At 37.6% G+C, this 13,851-nt stretch overlaps 3 protein-coding genes across 6 annotated transcripts; 2 read left to right on the top strand and 1 right to left on the bottom strand.

Annotated features, from left to right (window-relative positions):
* Nucleotides 1-298: 298 nt before the first annotated feature.
* On the bottom strand, nucleotides 299-2,743 carry LOC119991321 (thioredoxin-like protein YLS8). 2 transcript variants are annotated; one of them, XM_038837667.1, is made up of 3 exons: nucleotides 2,586-2,743; nucleotides 1,663-1,813; nucleotides 299-799 (listed from the first exon to the last, which is right to left on the bottom strand). In XM_038837667.1, the coding sequence occupies exons 2-3, from the start codon at nucleotides 1,780-1,782 to the stop codon at nucleotides 491-493; spliced, it is 429 nt and encodes a 142-aa protein (XP_038693595.1). In that variant the 5' UTR covers nucleotides 1,783-1,813; nucleotides 2,586-2,743; the 3' UTR covers nucleotides 299-490. The 2 variants fall into 2 exon arrangements, with proteins under 2 accessions (XP_038693595.1, XP_038693596.1); XM_038837668.1 differs by having other exon boundaries at nucleotides 1,663-1,798; nucleotides 2,586-2,740.
* A 96-nt stretch (nucleotides 2,744-2,839) lies between these two features.
* LOC119991320 lies at nucleotides 2,840-6,085 on the top strand. Of its 2 annotated transcripts, none has more exons than XR_005466206.1 (5): nucleotides 2,840-2,932; nucleotides 3,121-3,473; nucleotides 3,695-4,821; nucleotides 5,267-5,385; nucleotides 5,508-6,085. XR_005466206.1 is itself a non-coding variant. In XM_038837666.1 (5 exons), exons 2-4 carry the CDS (start codon nucleotides 3,131-3,133, stop codon nucleotides 5,335-5,337), a joined length of 1,545 nt encoding a protein of 514 aa, XP_038693594.1. In that variant the 5' UTR covers nucleotides 2,840-2,932; nucleotides 3,121-3,130; the 3' UTR covers nucleotides 5,338-5,385; nucleotides 5,508-6,085. The 2 variants fall into 2 exon arrangements, 1 of the variants encoding a protein (XP_038693594.1); XM_038837666.1 differs by having other exon boundaries at nucleotides 5,263-5,385.
* Nucleotides 6,086-6,307: 222 nt separating this feature from the next.
* On the top strand, nucleotides 6,308-12,365 carry LOC119991222 (mediator of RNA polymerase II transcription subunit 19a-like). Of its 2 annotated transcripts, XM_038837504.1 has the most exons (7): nucleotides 6,308-6,775; nucleotides 8,610-8,672; nucleotides 9,852-10,141; nucleotides 10,295-10,516; nucleotides 10,892-10,951; nucleotides 11,112-11,254; nucleotides 11,844-12,365. In XM_038837504.1, exons 2-6 carry the CDS (start codon nucleotides 8,642-8,644, stop codon nucleotides 11,160-11,162), a joined length of 654 nt encoding a protein of 217 aa, XP_038693432.1. In that variant the 5' UTR covers nucleotides 6,308-6,775; nucleotides 8,610-8,641; the 3' UTR covers nucleotides 11,163-11,254; nucleotides 11,844-12,365. The 2 variants fall into 2 exon arrangements, with proteins under 2 accessions (XP_038693432.1, XP_038693433.1); XM_038837505.1 differs by lacking the exon at nucleotides 11,844-12,365 and having other exon boundaries at nucleotides 10,892-10,946; nucleotides 11,112-11,245.
* Nucleotides 12,366-13,851: the final 1,486 nt, after the last annotated feature.

Here is a 13,851-nt window from a genome sequence, read left to right as displayed (position 1 = left end):
GGTTTTGGAACGGTTTTGGTATAAAGTATATTAAATAGAAACGGTTTTGGTATTTCGTAAATGGAAGGGTACCCGACCCGTTGCCATCCCTAATCATTTTGGCCCGTTTGGTAGGACATTTGTAAAAACGCTGGCAATGCCCACCAGCCTAGCAGACATAATTACACCAAACCCACCCCCCCCCCCCCCCCCCCCCCCCCCCCAACAAGGGGAGAGTAATAACTAATAAGACTTGTAGACGATGTTGGTACTTGCAAGTTACAGGAAGGCTAATTGTTCCAATCCAGTCTCTAAAAACTCATGCCATGCAGAAGAAAAATAGAAGCACTCAACTTTAAAAGAAAAATGTCTATTTCCTCGTATAAGCAAGGAAAGCATGCATCTACGTCCCCAAATAAAGCAAACTAGTACATCCATACATCCATGATCCAGTATAGCTTACGCCACAGGTTTGCATAAACAAGTTCCAAACAACAGCATACTCGAGCACTCAGTAGCGGTACTTGGTAGAATAGTCTTTTGGAGCGATCACCAGACCACGGCCTTTCCTAGCACCTCGATACACAGTCTCAATAATGTCAATAAACTCTTGCTTGTCCTTCATAGCCCAGTTTATCTTATTGTTGTTTCCAGTCCCAAGGTCAATCATGATGTGCTTGTTCCTGAAGAAGAACATGACCGTGGATGGGTCGTACAGCTCATACATTGTGTTAAAATCAGGCACCTCCGTGATATCAACCAGGTATATGACAGCAAAGTTCTTTATTGTTTCAGCAACTGACGAGAGTACCTCATCCATCTAACCAAATGTAAGCAACATGCTTAACAAGTTAGTCAGGAAACTAAATATATGAATATGTGGCGAAGAATTCAATATTCAGAACTCAACTCATCTAAGCAACAAATCTATGGCGGCGACATTATTTATACATAATTCTAAAAATAACATTCAACAACAGCGTGGCTAGTCACCCCTCAAATCTATCAAAAAATGAGTATACGCTTGCAGTTCAACTAAAAAGGAGTTTGTGGCCTAGTCATAGCCAACTACTTACACTTCGATGAGTTTGATCTTTGCCCCCAGCCTCAAAAAATTAGGGATATAACCCCATAACTTATCAAAAAACAAAAAGAAAGATTGTACTTCAACTGAACTCCCAAGAAGTATTACAAATTTAAAATGTGCGAAAGGCAACTATTTAAAAAACAACAGACCGAGTGCACTACTCATTTGAAAACAAGTAACTCAGATAGAATTGAACCTTGCTGCTGGAATCCTGCAGATGAAGACATGCTCCGGACCTCATAGAACTTCATTCAGAGGAGAAAACTCATAAAGAATCTATTGATTCTTATCAAAGAAAGAACAGGATGGGAAATCAAGATACAGCATGATAAGTAGTTTACTCAGAAAACATGGAATCTACGCCTATGCCTGGGAATCCAGAAAGCCAGCTGAGGGCCCGAGAAACAGTTAGATAAAGAAGGTAAACTAATGAACCACCATTGAAAATTCTAACCACATAGATATTCATGATTAAGGGTTTCGTGTCCTAAATCCTAATAACAAATTAAAGACGTATGTGCATTTATTATGTCTACGATAACGACAATTAGAATGATAATTGCATTTCCAAGTGGAAGAAAGGGTTTCAAAATTACCTGCATGCAGGTTTCATCCCAGTCGTGGCCGAAACGGATGACCACAAGACGCTCTTCCTCGGCAAGGATGGCCTGGTCAACAGCCCATCCTGAGTGCAAGTGCGGTAGCAGGTAAGACATCCTCTTCTCTCTCTTTCTGAGGGGTCAAAAACTTCAATAAGTCATGAAAGATGTCAGTGCAAGCCTTCTAATTGGGTTAGGAAAGATAAGCATCAATGCTAAATAACTTGAGCACATAATAAGATCTAGAATATTAAAAAACTCATCCAACATTCTTTCTATACAGAAGATAAATATTGAGAGGCCCTCATCAATATAAAAGCTGTAAGATATGCATAAACTCATAACATCCCTCACTCTTACAGGTTTTGAAATCCTCTCGCAGAATTACAGTATAAAAGAAGACAATACAGCATAGATAAATCACAGAAAAATAGCCATGCACGACATACTAATATTCTGTATAACTATAAACTCCTAGCAACCATGATGTATCAGCAACTAGTATCAATTGCGAAATTTTAGTGGTTAGGATGTAATATATATCATTCTATCGCCTGAAAACCAGTGACACAAATCTGAGAAATCAAGGTAAAGAATGGGCAATCAAGGTAAAGAACGGATAGAGAGGAAAAATCACTTCGATTCTAACTAATTGCTTCCATATATTCAGGCCGGCATAAGTCTTTCAAGATGATGAAACAACCTAGATGGGAAACCCTAGCATATAAACGATAATAAAAATCAAACCACATATCAAAATTCAGAATATCGTTTTATACGATGAAACAACCTACAGAGGAAGCCCTAACTTATAAACGACCATAAATCAAACCACATACCACAATTCAGAATATAATTTTCTCATCGTAATTAGTTGAATCAAATACCGGCAATTGACAATAAGTGAAAAGAATAGGTACCTGGAACTCGAGAGAGGATTTGCAGTATGACCTCACTTGTGGCGTTGAAGAATCCGCCGGAGTGTCTGGTCTCCGTCGAAGGAGGTCCGTCGATGTAGATTGAGCTCGATTTTCAACGATTTATAGAGAGATGAATGAAGATGAGTGGCCGGTTTGGTGGTTTGGTTGTTACGATTATTATAAGAGGTTCGATTATTGAAAATATTACAAGTTTGCCACTGACGGCGTGACTCGCACGCGAGTCTTCCCGTACCACCGACTACAGTTTGCCTTTCAAAAGACCTAGAAGACCAGAGAAACTCAAGAAAATCAGAAGCTCCAGTTCCCGAACCTTGCAATTTATAGAGGTTGGTAATCTGCATCTATCTTTTCTGGAAAATTATTGTTCTTTGTGACGAAATTCAAAGATAAGAATGTTCTGCATTCCTACTGTTCGTTGAAAATTGAAAAGTTTGTTTCTTAATTGCTTCTTCTCTGAATTGATTGATTCGATTTAATGGAGAAAATTATTCATGAGGCTAATGTGATGATGCAGGTATACTGTAATGGTGCAATTGTTTCTGTCGGAGCCTGATTGGGACGATAATGGGGATGCTGAATCCGTGAAGAAGATGATGTCTCTTCTGAATGAATTGGAATCGGTTCTCTGGTCATTGATGACCTCTGGAGGTCGATCGGAGGCTCGATTATGGCTTTGTAACGCTGTATCGGGGATTACTTCTATCACTTCTCACCAGCAACGTGAGCTATTTGTAAACTTGTTGAGGTCAAAGCCAACGAAACTGGGCTTAGCGTCTCAGCTCTTGCGAATGATATTCGAGAAAAGGCCCCAGAAAGTAGGGCCTATTATAGCCAAGAAGAGTTACATGCTTGATAAGTTCTTTGAAGGCAAGTCTGCGCATTATTCACCTATTTCATAGTTTTTCCCCCTTTTTTTGTTAATTAAAGAAATTTACTTGTGCTTGGTTTTGTTCTTGTGAAGTTATTTTTATCCCTCTGCTGTTACAGGATAGGGGATTGTAATACAACCTAGTATGGTAGAAAATACCATTGAATGTGAGCTCTTATGTGTTTCTGATTGTGTTGCTGCTGAATGTTGGATGATGCAGGGAGTCCAACACGAATATTTCAATGGTTTTCTAATTTTGCTGATGGTGGTGGAGTGGAGCATAAAAAGGGTGCTAGGGCATTAGCAAAATTTGCTTTTGCAAATCGGGACATATGTTGGGACGAGCTTGAGTGGAAGGGAAAACATGGTCAATCACCCGCAATGGTAGCCACAAAGCCTCATTATTTTCTTGATTTGGATGTCGAACAAACTGTGAAGAATTTCATCGAGAATGTGCCCGAGTTTTGGTCATCAAGTGAGTTTTCTGATTCTCTTAGAGATGGTGAAATATCGTTCGTTGATAAAAAGTTCTTTGTGGAAATTTTTGTTAATCTGATGTATAAAGAGGATTCAAAAGATGTATGGGAAGTCATTTATGAGTTTCTTACGAAGGAATCCTTCTCCTTTCTGTGTCACCACCTTCTCATCACTCTTGAGGAGCAGGATTTCTGCTTTTTCCTGGAGTTGCTAAGTAAATCATTAAACACAAGAATAGAAGCTGAAAGTCTTGGTAGCTCTTCTTACTGGCTGGAGATTATACTCCAAAAGTTCAGGTCTGTTAAATCTGTTGATCAGCTGCTTCTGTTAAACGCCATTGTAAATCAAGGACGCCAACTTCTAAGGCTTGTACGGGACGAAGAGTCCTGTGATGAACAAGCAACAGTGAAAGGTATATCGTCTCAGCTGCAAGTTACACTGAGCAGTACCAAGAACTTAGCCCCCGTTCTTAAAGAGTGCTTCAATCTAAGGGCCACCGAAGCAATAAAAGTAGTGGGGCTTCTATCTTGGTTTATTCATTACACATTGTCTGAGAAATGCCCAACTCCGGAGTCCTGGGAATCTTTATTTAAGAGTAATGAAATAATTTTTCGCAGATATGATGAATATGCACTGTTAAACTGTGAGAAATTGTCCGAAGATAGTGACCATGAATTGAACAGTAATTCAAGTAGAAGAAGGCGTAGGAAGAAAGACAGAAGTAGAAAGAGAAGAAGAAACTTTGAGGATGATGGCTGCTATCATAGTGAGCTATTGGATTTTGATACATCTCGTGATATTCAAGATTTGAAATCTAGGTCAGGAAGTTGGCTGCTCTCTACTGATGGGTTTTCTGCATCATGGACCAATGTAAGATTGTTATTCTTCATCTTTAGCATGAACTTGAGATTTTCCTTACTGCATATTTGAACTGTTTTTACTGCTGATTTCTTTTAAAAAAAACTTCATGCCATTGCATTTTTTTAATCATAAGATGATGAAGACAAGTGAAATATATATGTAAAATAAGTTCTTCACTGAAAATTTGACAGTTCAGTATCCATTCCATATTAAGAAACTTTGCAAATTCTATCGATCTGGGTTATGGTCTGCTTTGCATTTGATCTCTATTGTTTACTAGCCTCCTCGTACTTTATTTATTTGGATGTCTCTTTGTTGTTTTGATTTGAACTATTTACTTTCTGTCCCTCTGCACCACCTCAATAGTCATGTTTAACAGGATTTCTATTCTTGTTGTAAGCAACTTATAATAGTATTTCAAGCATTTGCTGATCTATATGATGTTTGTAGGCAGATTTACCAGAACATCTCTCAAAGCATTGCTTTTCCAAGTGGATGAAGCTGGTTTTTACCAAGCGGAAATAGGTTACTGGATTTGCCGAGGTTTTGCCTGTCATATAGTCCTGATCTGAGGTAGCTTATGTTTTTTCTTTGTTAAGCTCATTTGTTAGAATATGAATTTGGTTTTGAAATCTGTAGTAGTTCTTCTGTGAAGTCACTCATACTTCTGCAATTTCATCCCTTTCTGTAAGCAGCGTGCCACTGTGCGTAAACAAGATGAAATGAAGGCATGGATTTGGTGTTCATTTCTCTATATGGTCATTTTGGCAAGTGATCAATCAAAATCTTCTTCAGAGTGATATATAATGCTGGTACTGATTGGAAGGGGAAAGTCTTCCAGAGGGTAATGTCTATCAAGTTCCAGCCATTTAGCGGGCTGATGGGACAGCATTTCACCCCTTGAATAGAGTTGGCAATTAGTGGGCAAAGCTTCATACAAGATTGATCCACCAGATTGGTGGAAAGTCCACCCAGTGTTTCATGTCAGTTTTCTGAAGCCATATCAATATATCATACTGAACCAGAAGATGCAGAGCGTAATCCACCAGCCATCAACAGCAAGCGACAACCGAGCAAAGAAGTGGATGAGAAGTGGAAGAATTTATATGTCGCGCCACATGGTGGCAACTAATAAAAAAAAATTTCACTGATAATTAAAAATAAAAATCTATGTGATTCGTATATACTATGTAGTGATTGTATTTTAATTTTGAACTCTATAAATATAAATAGGGTTTTATTTATTTATTTATTTATAGTTTTGTTTGGTTTCCGTTTTCTTATATAACCCATTGTTGGCCTTATGGGCCGTTTGGAAAGCCCAACCCAAGTCCTATTTTTCATGCGAGGGTAATATTAATAAAACAAGAGCTTTGAGGTGGAAGAATATGAAAAACATAAATTTTAGGGGGCAGAATAGAGGAGCATGAAATACCATAATAGCCCCTCCGCAGAAAAGTTGAAGACTATATAAATCCCCAATTCACGAACTTGCTTAGTCCAAAGACACGAGGCCTGGGGGTACTGGTTCTCATCCGCGTGAAACCTCCCAAATTGCCAAACCCTAGTCCAGCCACTTTTCTGCTTCAAATACTGCAAAACGCGCTCTAACTTCTCTCCGAACTTCTTTGATCTGTCAAATCGACTATCGAACACTCTCCGCTTCTGCCCTAATTCCTGGAATTCAGATTCGTAATTAGTTCGGACATTGATTTTTCAAACAAGTCAAAGAGTTTTGGGGGTTTTATGAATGTTAATGTGAATTAAGAATATTTCGAATCAATTCTTTCGCTGGATATTGTATCTTTCAAGAGAGCAGAGGCGGTCTTAGGTTTAATTTGAGGATTGGCTCTGTGTGTACAAGTTAAAGGGAGAAGAGAAGGTGAAGCCGAGAAGATCGAATTCAACACTCTGTCTCTGTGATCCGAGCAGGAAGTTCAAGAATTTGGGATCCATGTTAATGGTATGTCATTGGGATCCCTCTGTTAGTTTGAATTTGCTTCTTGTATAGTTGTATTCGTTTTCCAATTATACTTGCTCTATGTGCTTCACGTTATATTCTCACTTCTCACGGAAGTATCTTAAAGCCAATGGCATGGATTGAGAAAGCTTAGGGACTTACGGGGAAGGAGACTTAAGAGGAAGCTTTAAGAGGAAAGTCAAATTGAGGATAAGGAAATCAAGAGGTAAATATAAGAAATCTGAGATGATCTTTGAGGGACGAAGTATTATTGGAACCTAAATAAACATGCATAATAACGATTTTTGAGAGATTTAGAAACATATGGATGAATCTGTTGAGGTATCTCGGTATTTGGGTTCAAGAATTCATCCCTTTCAGTGTTCAGTTTGAATCTTGGGCTTATGAAATTTGCGTGGGCTGCTAGTGATGGCATGCATTTTCCGTATGACCTTATAGTAGATGGAAGGTAGGAAGCTGACCTTTTGCAAATTTTCTCATCACAATGGGGGGAGAAGGAAGGAGGGGGGGGGGGTGTTTACACCATTATGTTGTGGCATTATTGATTGCAAATAAAATAACATAGTTTTAACAGAAATATAACTGTCTGCGATATTGATTATGAAGGACATATTTATATAAGCTTTAAGTTTTGACAATAAATATAACTGTATGGGCTGAAAGATGTGTTGGATGAGATCATGTGATTGAACTGGAATTGGTAGTTAGCACTGGACATAAATGTACATTCCCATTCATAACACATGAGAAGCGGTTTGTTTGCGAGTGATTTCTACTTGCACTATCCAGGGTTTTACCCTGTAGGGCTATGATAAATGTGGTGATATATTTTGTCAAATGAAAGGGATTGTTTATTAAAGGAGAGTTTCTTAGGCTAAGATAAGAGGGGAAAAACATAAATTGGAGCAAGTTAAAGGAGCCTAGAATCCCATAATAGATGCCAAGTGTAAAAGGCTGAAGAATATAAGACACGTAGAATCAGATACTAAGGTCTCTGAGTACTGGTCCTCAATTGCGTGAAATCCCCAAACTTCCAAACTCTAATCCGGCGACTGCAGTCCTTCATAGTCTATAACATGCTCTTTTTCTCTCTTACATTCGTTGATCTGTCAAATCCACTTGCAATATTCCCCAATTATGCCCCATTCCCTGAAATTTATGGTCTGGAAGTTCTGAACTTAATTTGGACACTTCAGATCTCAAACAAGTCAGAAAGTTTAGGTTTTGGGCTGTGTAATGTGAAAAAAGATGAAATCCGAATGAATCTACGATAAACGTATTTGTGTACAGAGCCAAGGAGGGTTGGGGTTCCAAGTTGCTACGTGTATAGTTAAAGGCTCTTAATTTTGACGACTTGACTTGTTGATAAAGGTGTAGAAGCAGAAATTTTGAATTCAGCAAAATTTGTCTGTGATCTGGGCAAGAAATACAAGATCTTGGGTCTGTGTTGATTGTATGTGCTGAACTCGAATGTCTCCCCTTGCTTAACTATTTACTTAGTAGACATACTTTATTGGTGCACTTAATGCATTACTAACTGTTATATGCATAGATCTATAGTCAGTTTATCACATGAGATAGGGATTGCTCCCCTAGTATAGATGCTAGAAGCTCCATCTCCACTACCATGAAGCTCAGGGGTTTGATTCCCCTTCCCCCATTGTCATAGCATAATGTATGAGATAGGATTTTTTTTTGATAAGCATGGTATGAGATAGTGGGAGCTACTTTTACATCTCTTTTGTTATATATTTTCAAACTCCGAGTATGTTTTATGGTAATGGAATAATTTATCTGAATGTCCATAAATTGGCAGTTGTTTATGTCCTTTTCATGAAGCACTGACCCATGGATCCTGAAGGCAATAAATTTGGAACAGGTAAAATACGCTGAGATCCTCAGACTATTTTGGTTTTAGTTGGAGATTTTGGTTCATTCTGCATCATATATGATAAAATACCTTTAGGTGTATTCCCATATAGATTTGCAGCTCTTGTTCATCTTCAAAATCAATCCTCAATGCAGTGGTTGACACTTCTTTTTAATATATTTCTGCTGATAAAAAGTTAACTTCATTGTATGACAATGAAGCAATGAACCCTCTTATTTTGCAATTTGAGACTAAATAGGATAATCCTGAATTGCTCAGAGTAGCCAAGGTTTTGAAAGAAAAAGTCAATATTCATGTTGTGTTTTTTTATTGCTTAGGAGTTAGGATTAGTACCTCTAGAAGCATTTTATCAAAGATTGCTAAATATAGGAGAAATTTTCAGAACAAACACTTATATTAAATCCAAATGGAAATGTTTTTTTGTTGAAGCATTGATGCTTTTACTGAAATAATAAAACCGTAGTCCTCAGGAACTTGTATGCCTCAGTTGTTTCATCATACTGGAAAAACTGCTTCTTAACCATATCAGGAGAATAAAAAAAAGGTCTAGTAACTAAAACATTAATATTGTAGTTCCTGTAAAAAAGATGGTGGCTGACTGGCTGTTCTGTAATATTGGCAATTATCGCTTCAGGTGCCATTTAGAGTCTTAGACGCCAAGATTTATCAGTACTGCATAGTATTGGACATGATTTTTGATTTTGGCGAACATTGTGATTGTGTTTGTTAAATGTGTTGCAGATTTATATTATTGCATATTTGCTATGTGGTACTGATATTAAGTCCCAATATTTGTGGAATTTGCAATTTTGCGTGTAATACTAATAAGTAGTTGCATGATTGCAAGTGATCATATATGGATTGGGTGTGCTTGACTTGATATTGGAAATGATATTTATGGAGCAATCAATTCATGCTAACTGAGGATATCTTGTGCTATTTGCGAATGGGTTGAATATATGTTTGTGGTTCATTTTATATCATTTGATCCAGTAGGCGTTTTTGAAAAATGAAAAATATATTTCATCTTGTGGTATCAAATGGCTACCCTATGCTGTTTGTTTTTTCAACATCTTTTGTGCATTTTAAATAAATTTGGTTAGCCCTTTTCTTGTAAATTTCATTTGCTTGCAATTGAGGAAAACACTGCCCTTTTTGAACTTTCAGGACCAAGGGAACTGACTGGCGCTGTTGATCTTATAAGCCACTTCAAGTTGTTACCCCACCATGACTTTTTCTGCAAGCGCGCACTTCCTGTATCAATTTCAGATACACATTATCTTCACAATGTGGTGGGAGACACAGAAATCAGGAAAGGTGAAGGGATGCAGTTGGATCAGGTTATTCAGAATGCATCCTATTCCAGGGATACGAATGCCCGCATACAACCATTTGAGTTTGATATTCTCAGGGAGGCCTTCTTGCTGAGGGAAACTGCTCCCATTGAGTTGCCTCCTGTAATAAATCTACACTCACATATTTATATATATTTGATTAATTCAGCTTTACTTGAACAAATTAAATCCTAAAATGAGTTTTTTTTTTTTTTATGTTCTCTATTGCGTGGAACTATGAGGTTACTGAATTCTTTTCGCACACAATTTGTTTAGGCAGAGAAAGGGACTCCTACAATCGCTGGGAAATCAAAGAGTGAGTCCAAGGACAAGGAAAGGAAGCATAAAAAGCACAAAGATAAAGAGAAGGATAAGGATTATAAGAAGCACAAGCACCGCCATAAGGATCGAAGTAAAGATAAAGACAAGGAGAAAAATAAAGATAAAAGTGGGCTTGTTAATCCTGGTGCTGAACACTCGAAGAAACACCATGAAAAGGTTGAGAAATTGTTGATCTTTCTCAAACTTTGCCTGGGTTTTAAAAATCTCTATAATCAAATTTGGATTAGCATGGCTATGATTTCCTGTTAGGACTGTGGTAGTCATAACAAGTACATTTCCTTTCTCTTGTTACTGGATTAATGTCGTTCTTTTATCTTTAAATAACGCATTCCTCATTTGGCCACTAAAAAGCAGCTGGTCCTGTGTTAAGAACAAATGGTTGCTTGTTTCTTATCTTCGCAAATTTGAGAAACGTTTTTAGTTTAAGGTGGCAGGTTTTATGTATGTAAACCGCTTTAAATTATTTTTTCGTGATGTAATTGGAAATTTCAATGTGTCCCTTACTGAATTTACTGGTTCTTATTTTCTCAGAAAAGGAAACACAATGGAGATGAAGATCTCAATGATGCTCACAGACACAAAAAAAGTAAGGTAATGAAGATTAATATCGAACTTATGTGATTTTATTATACACTCTTCATTCACTAATTACATGAATACCATGAGACCTTGTCTTCTATCCTGTTATTACTTATTAGCACTTTATGTGTCCATGATCTAGCTTCATTTTCATTATCAATTTTCATTGCAGCATAGGAGTTCCAAAATTGATGATATGGGTGCAATAAAGGTAGCAGGTTGAAATTGTGGCATACAATATTTCGTTGTAGTCTGAAATGGTTGTCGCTGAGAATTTTGAAGGGTTTTTAGCCTAATGTTGTCAAATTGCTCGAGGTAAATACGTTTCTTTTTGACCTCTATCTGGTATACTGATATTTTATTTGTTGCCAAAAGATGTTCAATAATCTAATACGCTTTCAAATGCTTTTGCTATGTCATTTAAAAATGAGTTAACTTAGTGAGAACTGAGAAGTAACTGTAGAATCAGTGTATCTTGAGGTTTGCTATGAGGTCTGAATAATAGCCCTTGGACTACTGTAGGTTTTGGATTTCATTGTCCCAGTTCCAAGGGGCTGGTGTTGTACCCTAATTGTGACAAGATTGCTCCAGTTGTAGCTAGCCTTTTGTAAAGACGTGTTTCTCCTCCTCCCTAAAATCAGTGCAATTCTAGTTCGTGGTGGATGAAAACAGATTCTTGTACTTTGTTATCTTAGAGTTTGATTGTTGTAAGCTGATTGCAACTGATGCTCTCCAGTAATATTTTCTTTCGAATTAGATTCTCTCCAGTAATATTGAAATTTTATGGGCCCAGTACAATCGATGCTTTGTCATCTGTGGGTTTTGATGAAACATAGCCCTTGTCTTTGTAATAGTTTTATCGGATTTCATTTGTTGACACTTGGTGTTTACTGTTGGTATGCAGTGACTTCTGAACTGACTAAAGAATGTGATGAAGATGAATTCACCGGATGAAGGGTATTAATGCAAAGGTAAATGAATTGCTGAAAGAACTTTTTGTAACATAAGAATGTCATGGTATAATTTCTGGTTTTAGGTAAGACTGGATTTTTTTTTTCCCTTTTTTGGCTCACTTTTATGGTGTAGTGGATATTTCAGCCTGTCAATTGCAATCTTTTTTTGTCCTTTTTCAGAAGCAGTCCAATGCTTTAGTCGATTATCAGTTAGAATCAGAATTTTCTTCCTTTTGTGGTAGGAAGATTAGCTCTAAGAAATACAAAGGGGATTCTGTATATATGGTTTGCTTTCTTTCCTAATCATGGTGATGCCCAAAGGGTAGAGTCGTAGAGAGGACCTAGGGTTGCAATAATCGTAGATAGGAAATATTCTTTGTAAATAAGGCAAGTAACAGTGGGTTATTGCTGTAACATCAATACTGCACATTGATATTATTATTTGGCGAAGCAGTTTCGAGTCTTTTCTGTGATGGGCGTCTTTTAATTGATGTATAGAATTTCTTTTTCCAAGTGAATCGCGCGCTCAATTACATTGTGGGTGTTTGGCAGTGCGTTTGCACTGTTTTCAGTTGCAACACGCCTCACAGCATCACAGTTTTTTGTGACACGTCAAACAGCTTTTGCGTTCCAACTCACCTCACAGCACCACAGCTTTTTACCTCACAGCACCACACCACACCTCACAGCACTCCCAAACGCTTACAATGTATGTTGAATTGTCCTACGTAATCAAATTAGGTCAATTATTTTATTTTAGAGTAATGTACAATATAAACATTAAGTGATTGTATATTAATATTATTAGTCATCTAATATAACCATAATTTAAATACGCCAAACGCACCTCACAGCATCACACCGCACCGCACCACAATTTTAAAAGTGATGCGCCAAACAGCTTTTTGCGTTTCAACTCACCTCACAGCACCACATCACACCTCACAGCACCTCACAGCATTCCCAAACAAGCCCATTACATGCACATGGTATGGAGGTGTAAAGTGGACCGGCTTGGCACCCATAGGGCCCAATGGCAGGTCCATGAAAGCCTGGGCCCGGCATGGCGGATCGTCTCTTTAAAGGGTCTGTGGGCCAAAATTCTGACTCAGCCCGTTTTACGTATACCGGGCCGTGCTTAAGCATTGTTGACCGTGGTCAAATGATATGTTGGGAACAAAATCACTGGACGGTGGGCAGCACGTGCCTACTGAAATAATAGGGAACAAAATGTTGACCAAGCCATCAAATCTAATGCCAAGACGGTGTTTCTACATTTGTTTTATAAGCGGGGAGTGGTGTACGAATCTGAGTATATGTCTTAACCATCTTTATTGAGGGGTTGTTGGTCATACTTAAATTTATTCACGCACCTAAATTTGTTCACTAATTAGAAAAGAATATATAAGCTAGAAGTTATTTGGAATGTTATTTTCGCTTAGGCTTGGGTGTTATTTTCTCGTATGGATCAAAGTTCATGGAGACTTTGTAGAGTTAATCATCTGCTAACGATCCAACCAATGATGCACAAAACGACATAAGGAAATATTAGAATCAAAAACATATGAGTGCATTATCTTGAAGGGGCTGGTTGTTACCCATGTGAAGAGAGTTTCAGACTTCATGCAGTGGGAGTGGGTGGGTCAACACAAAGAAAATAATTACTTGGCCATTCATTTCTTTCATATAATCATTAACTAACTCAAAACAATTGTTTAGTTAAATCTGCTAATGATTGATTCTTGTTTTAAACCAGTTATCCATATATGGCCTTACTCACTCCTTTTGTAGGTTTTATCTGCTAATGAAATTCTAGTATTTTTGTTTTATGAAAGGACAAGAGTTAAAGCTATATAGCAGCAACTTCATTCTATGCTTTTGGTTACTCTTATTCCCACCCTTTATATCTTCTTTTCATTGGTATCCTAGAAAGTTTGTTCCTTCAAAAAAAAAAATGCA

Source organism: Tripterygium wilfordii, chromosome 22 (genome assembly GCF_013401445.1).
Source record: "Tripterygium wilfordii isolate XIE 37 chromosome 22, ASM1340144v1, whole genome shotgun sequence".
NCBI lineage: Eukaryota > Viridiplantae > Streptophyta > Magnoliopsida > Celastrales > Celastraceae > Tripterygium > Tripterygium wilfordii.
Note: the sequence above shows the minus strand (reverse complement) of the source record. Positions and strands in the feature narration are given on the sequence as shown.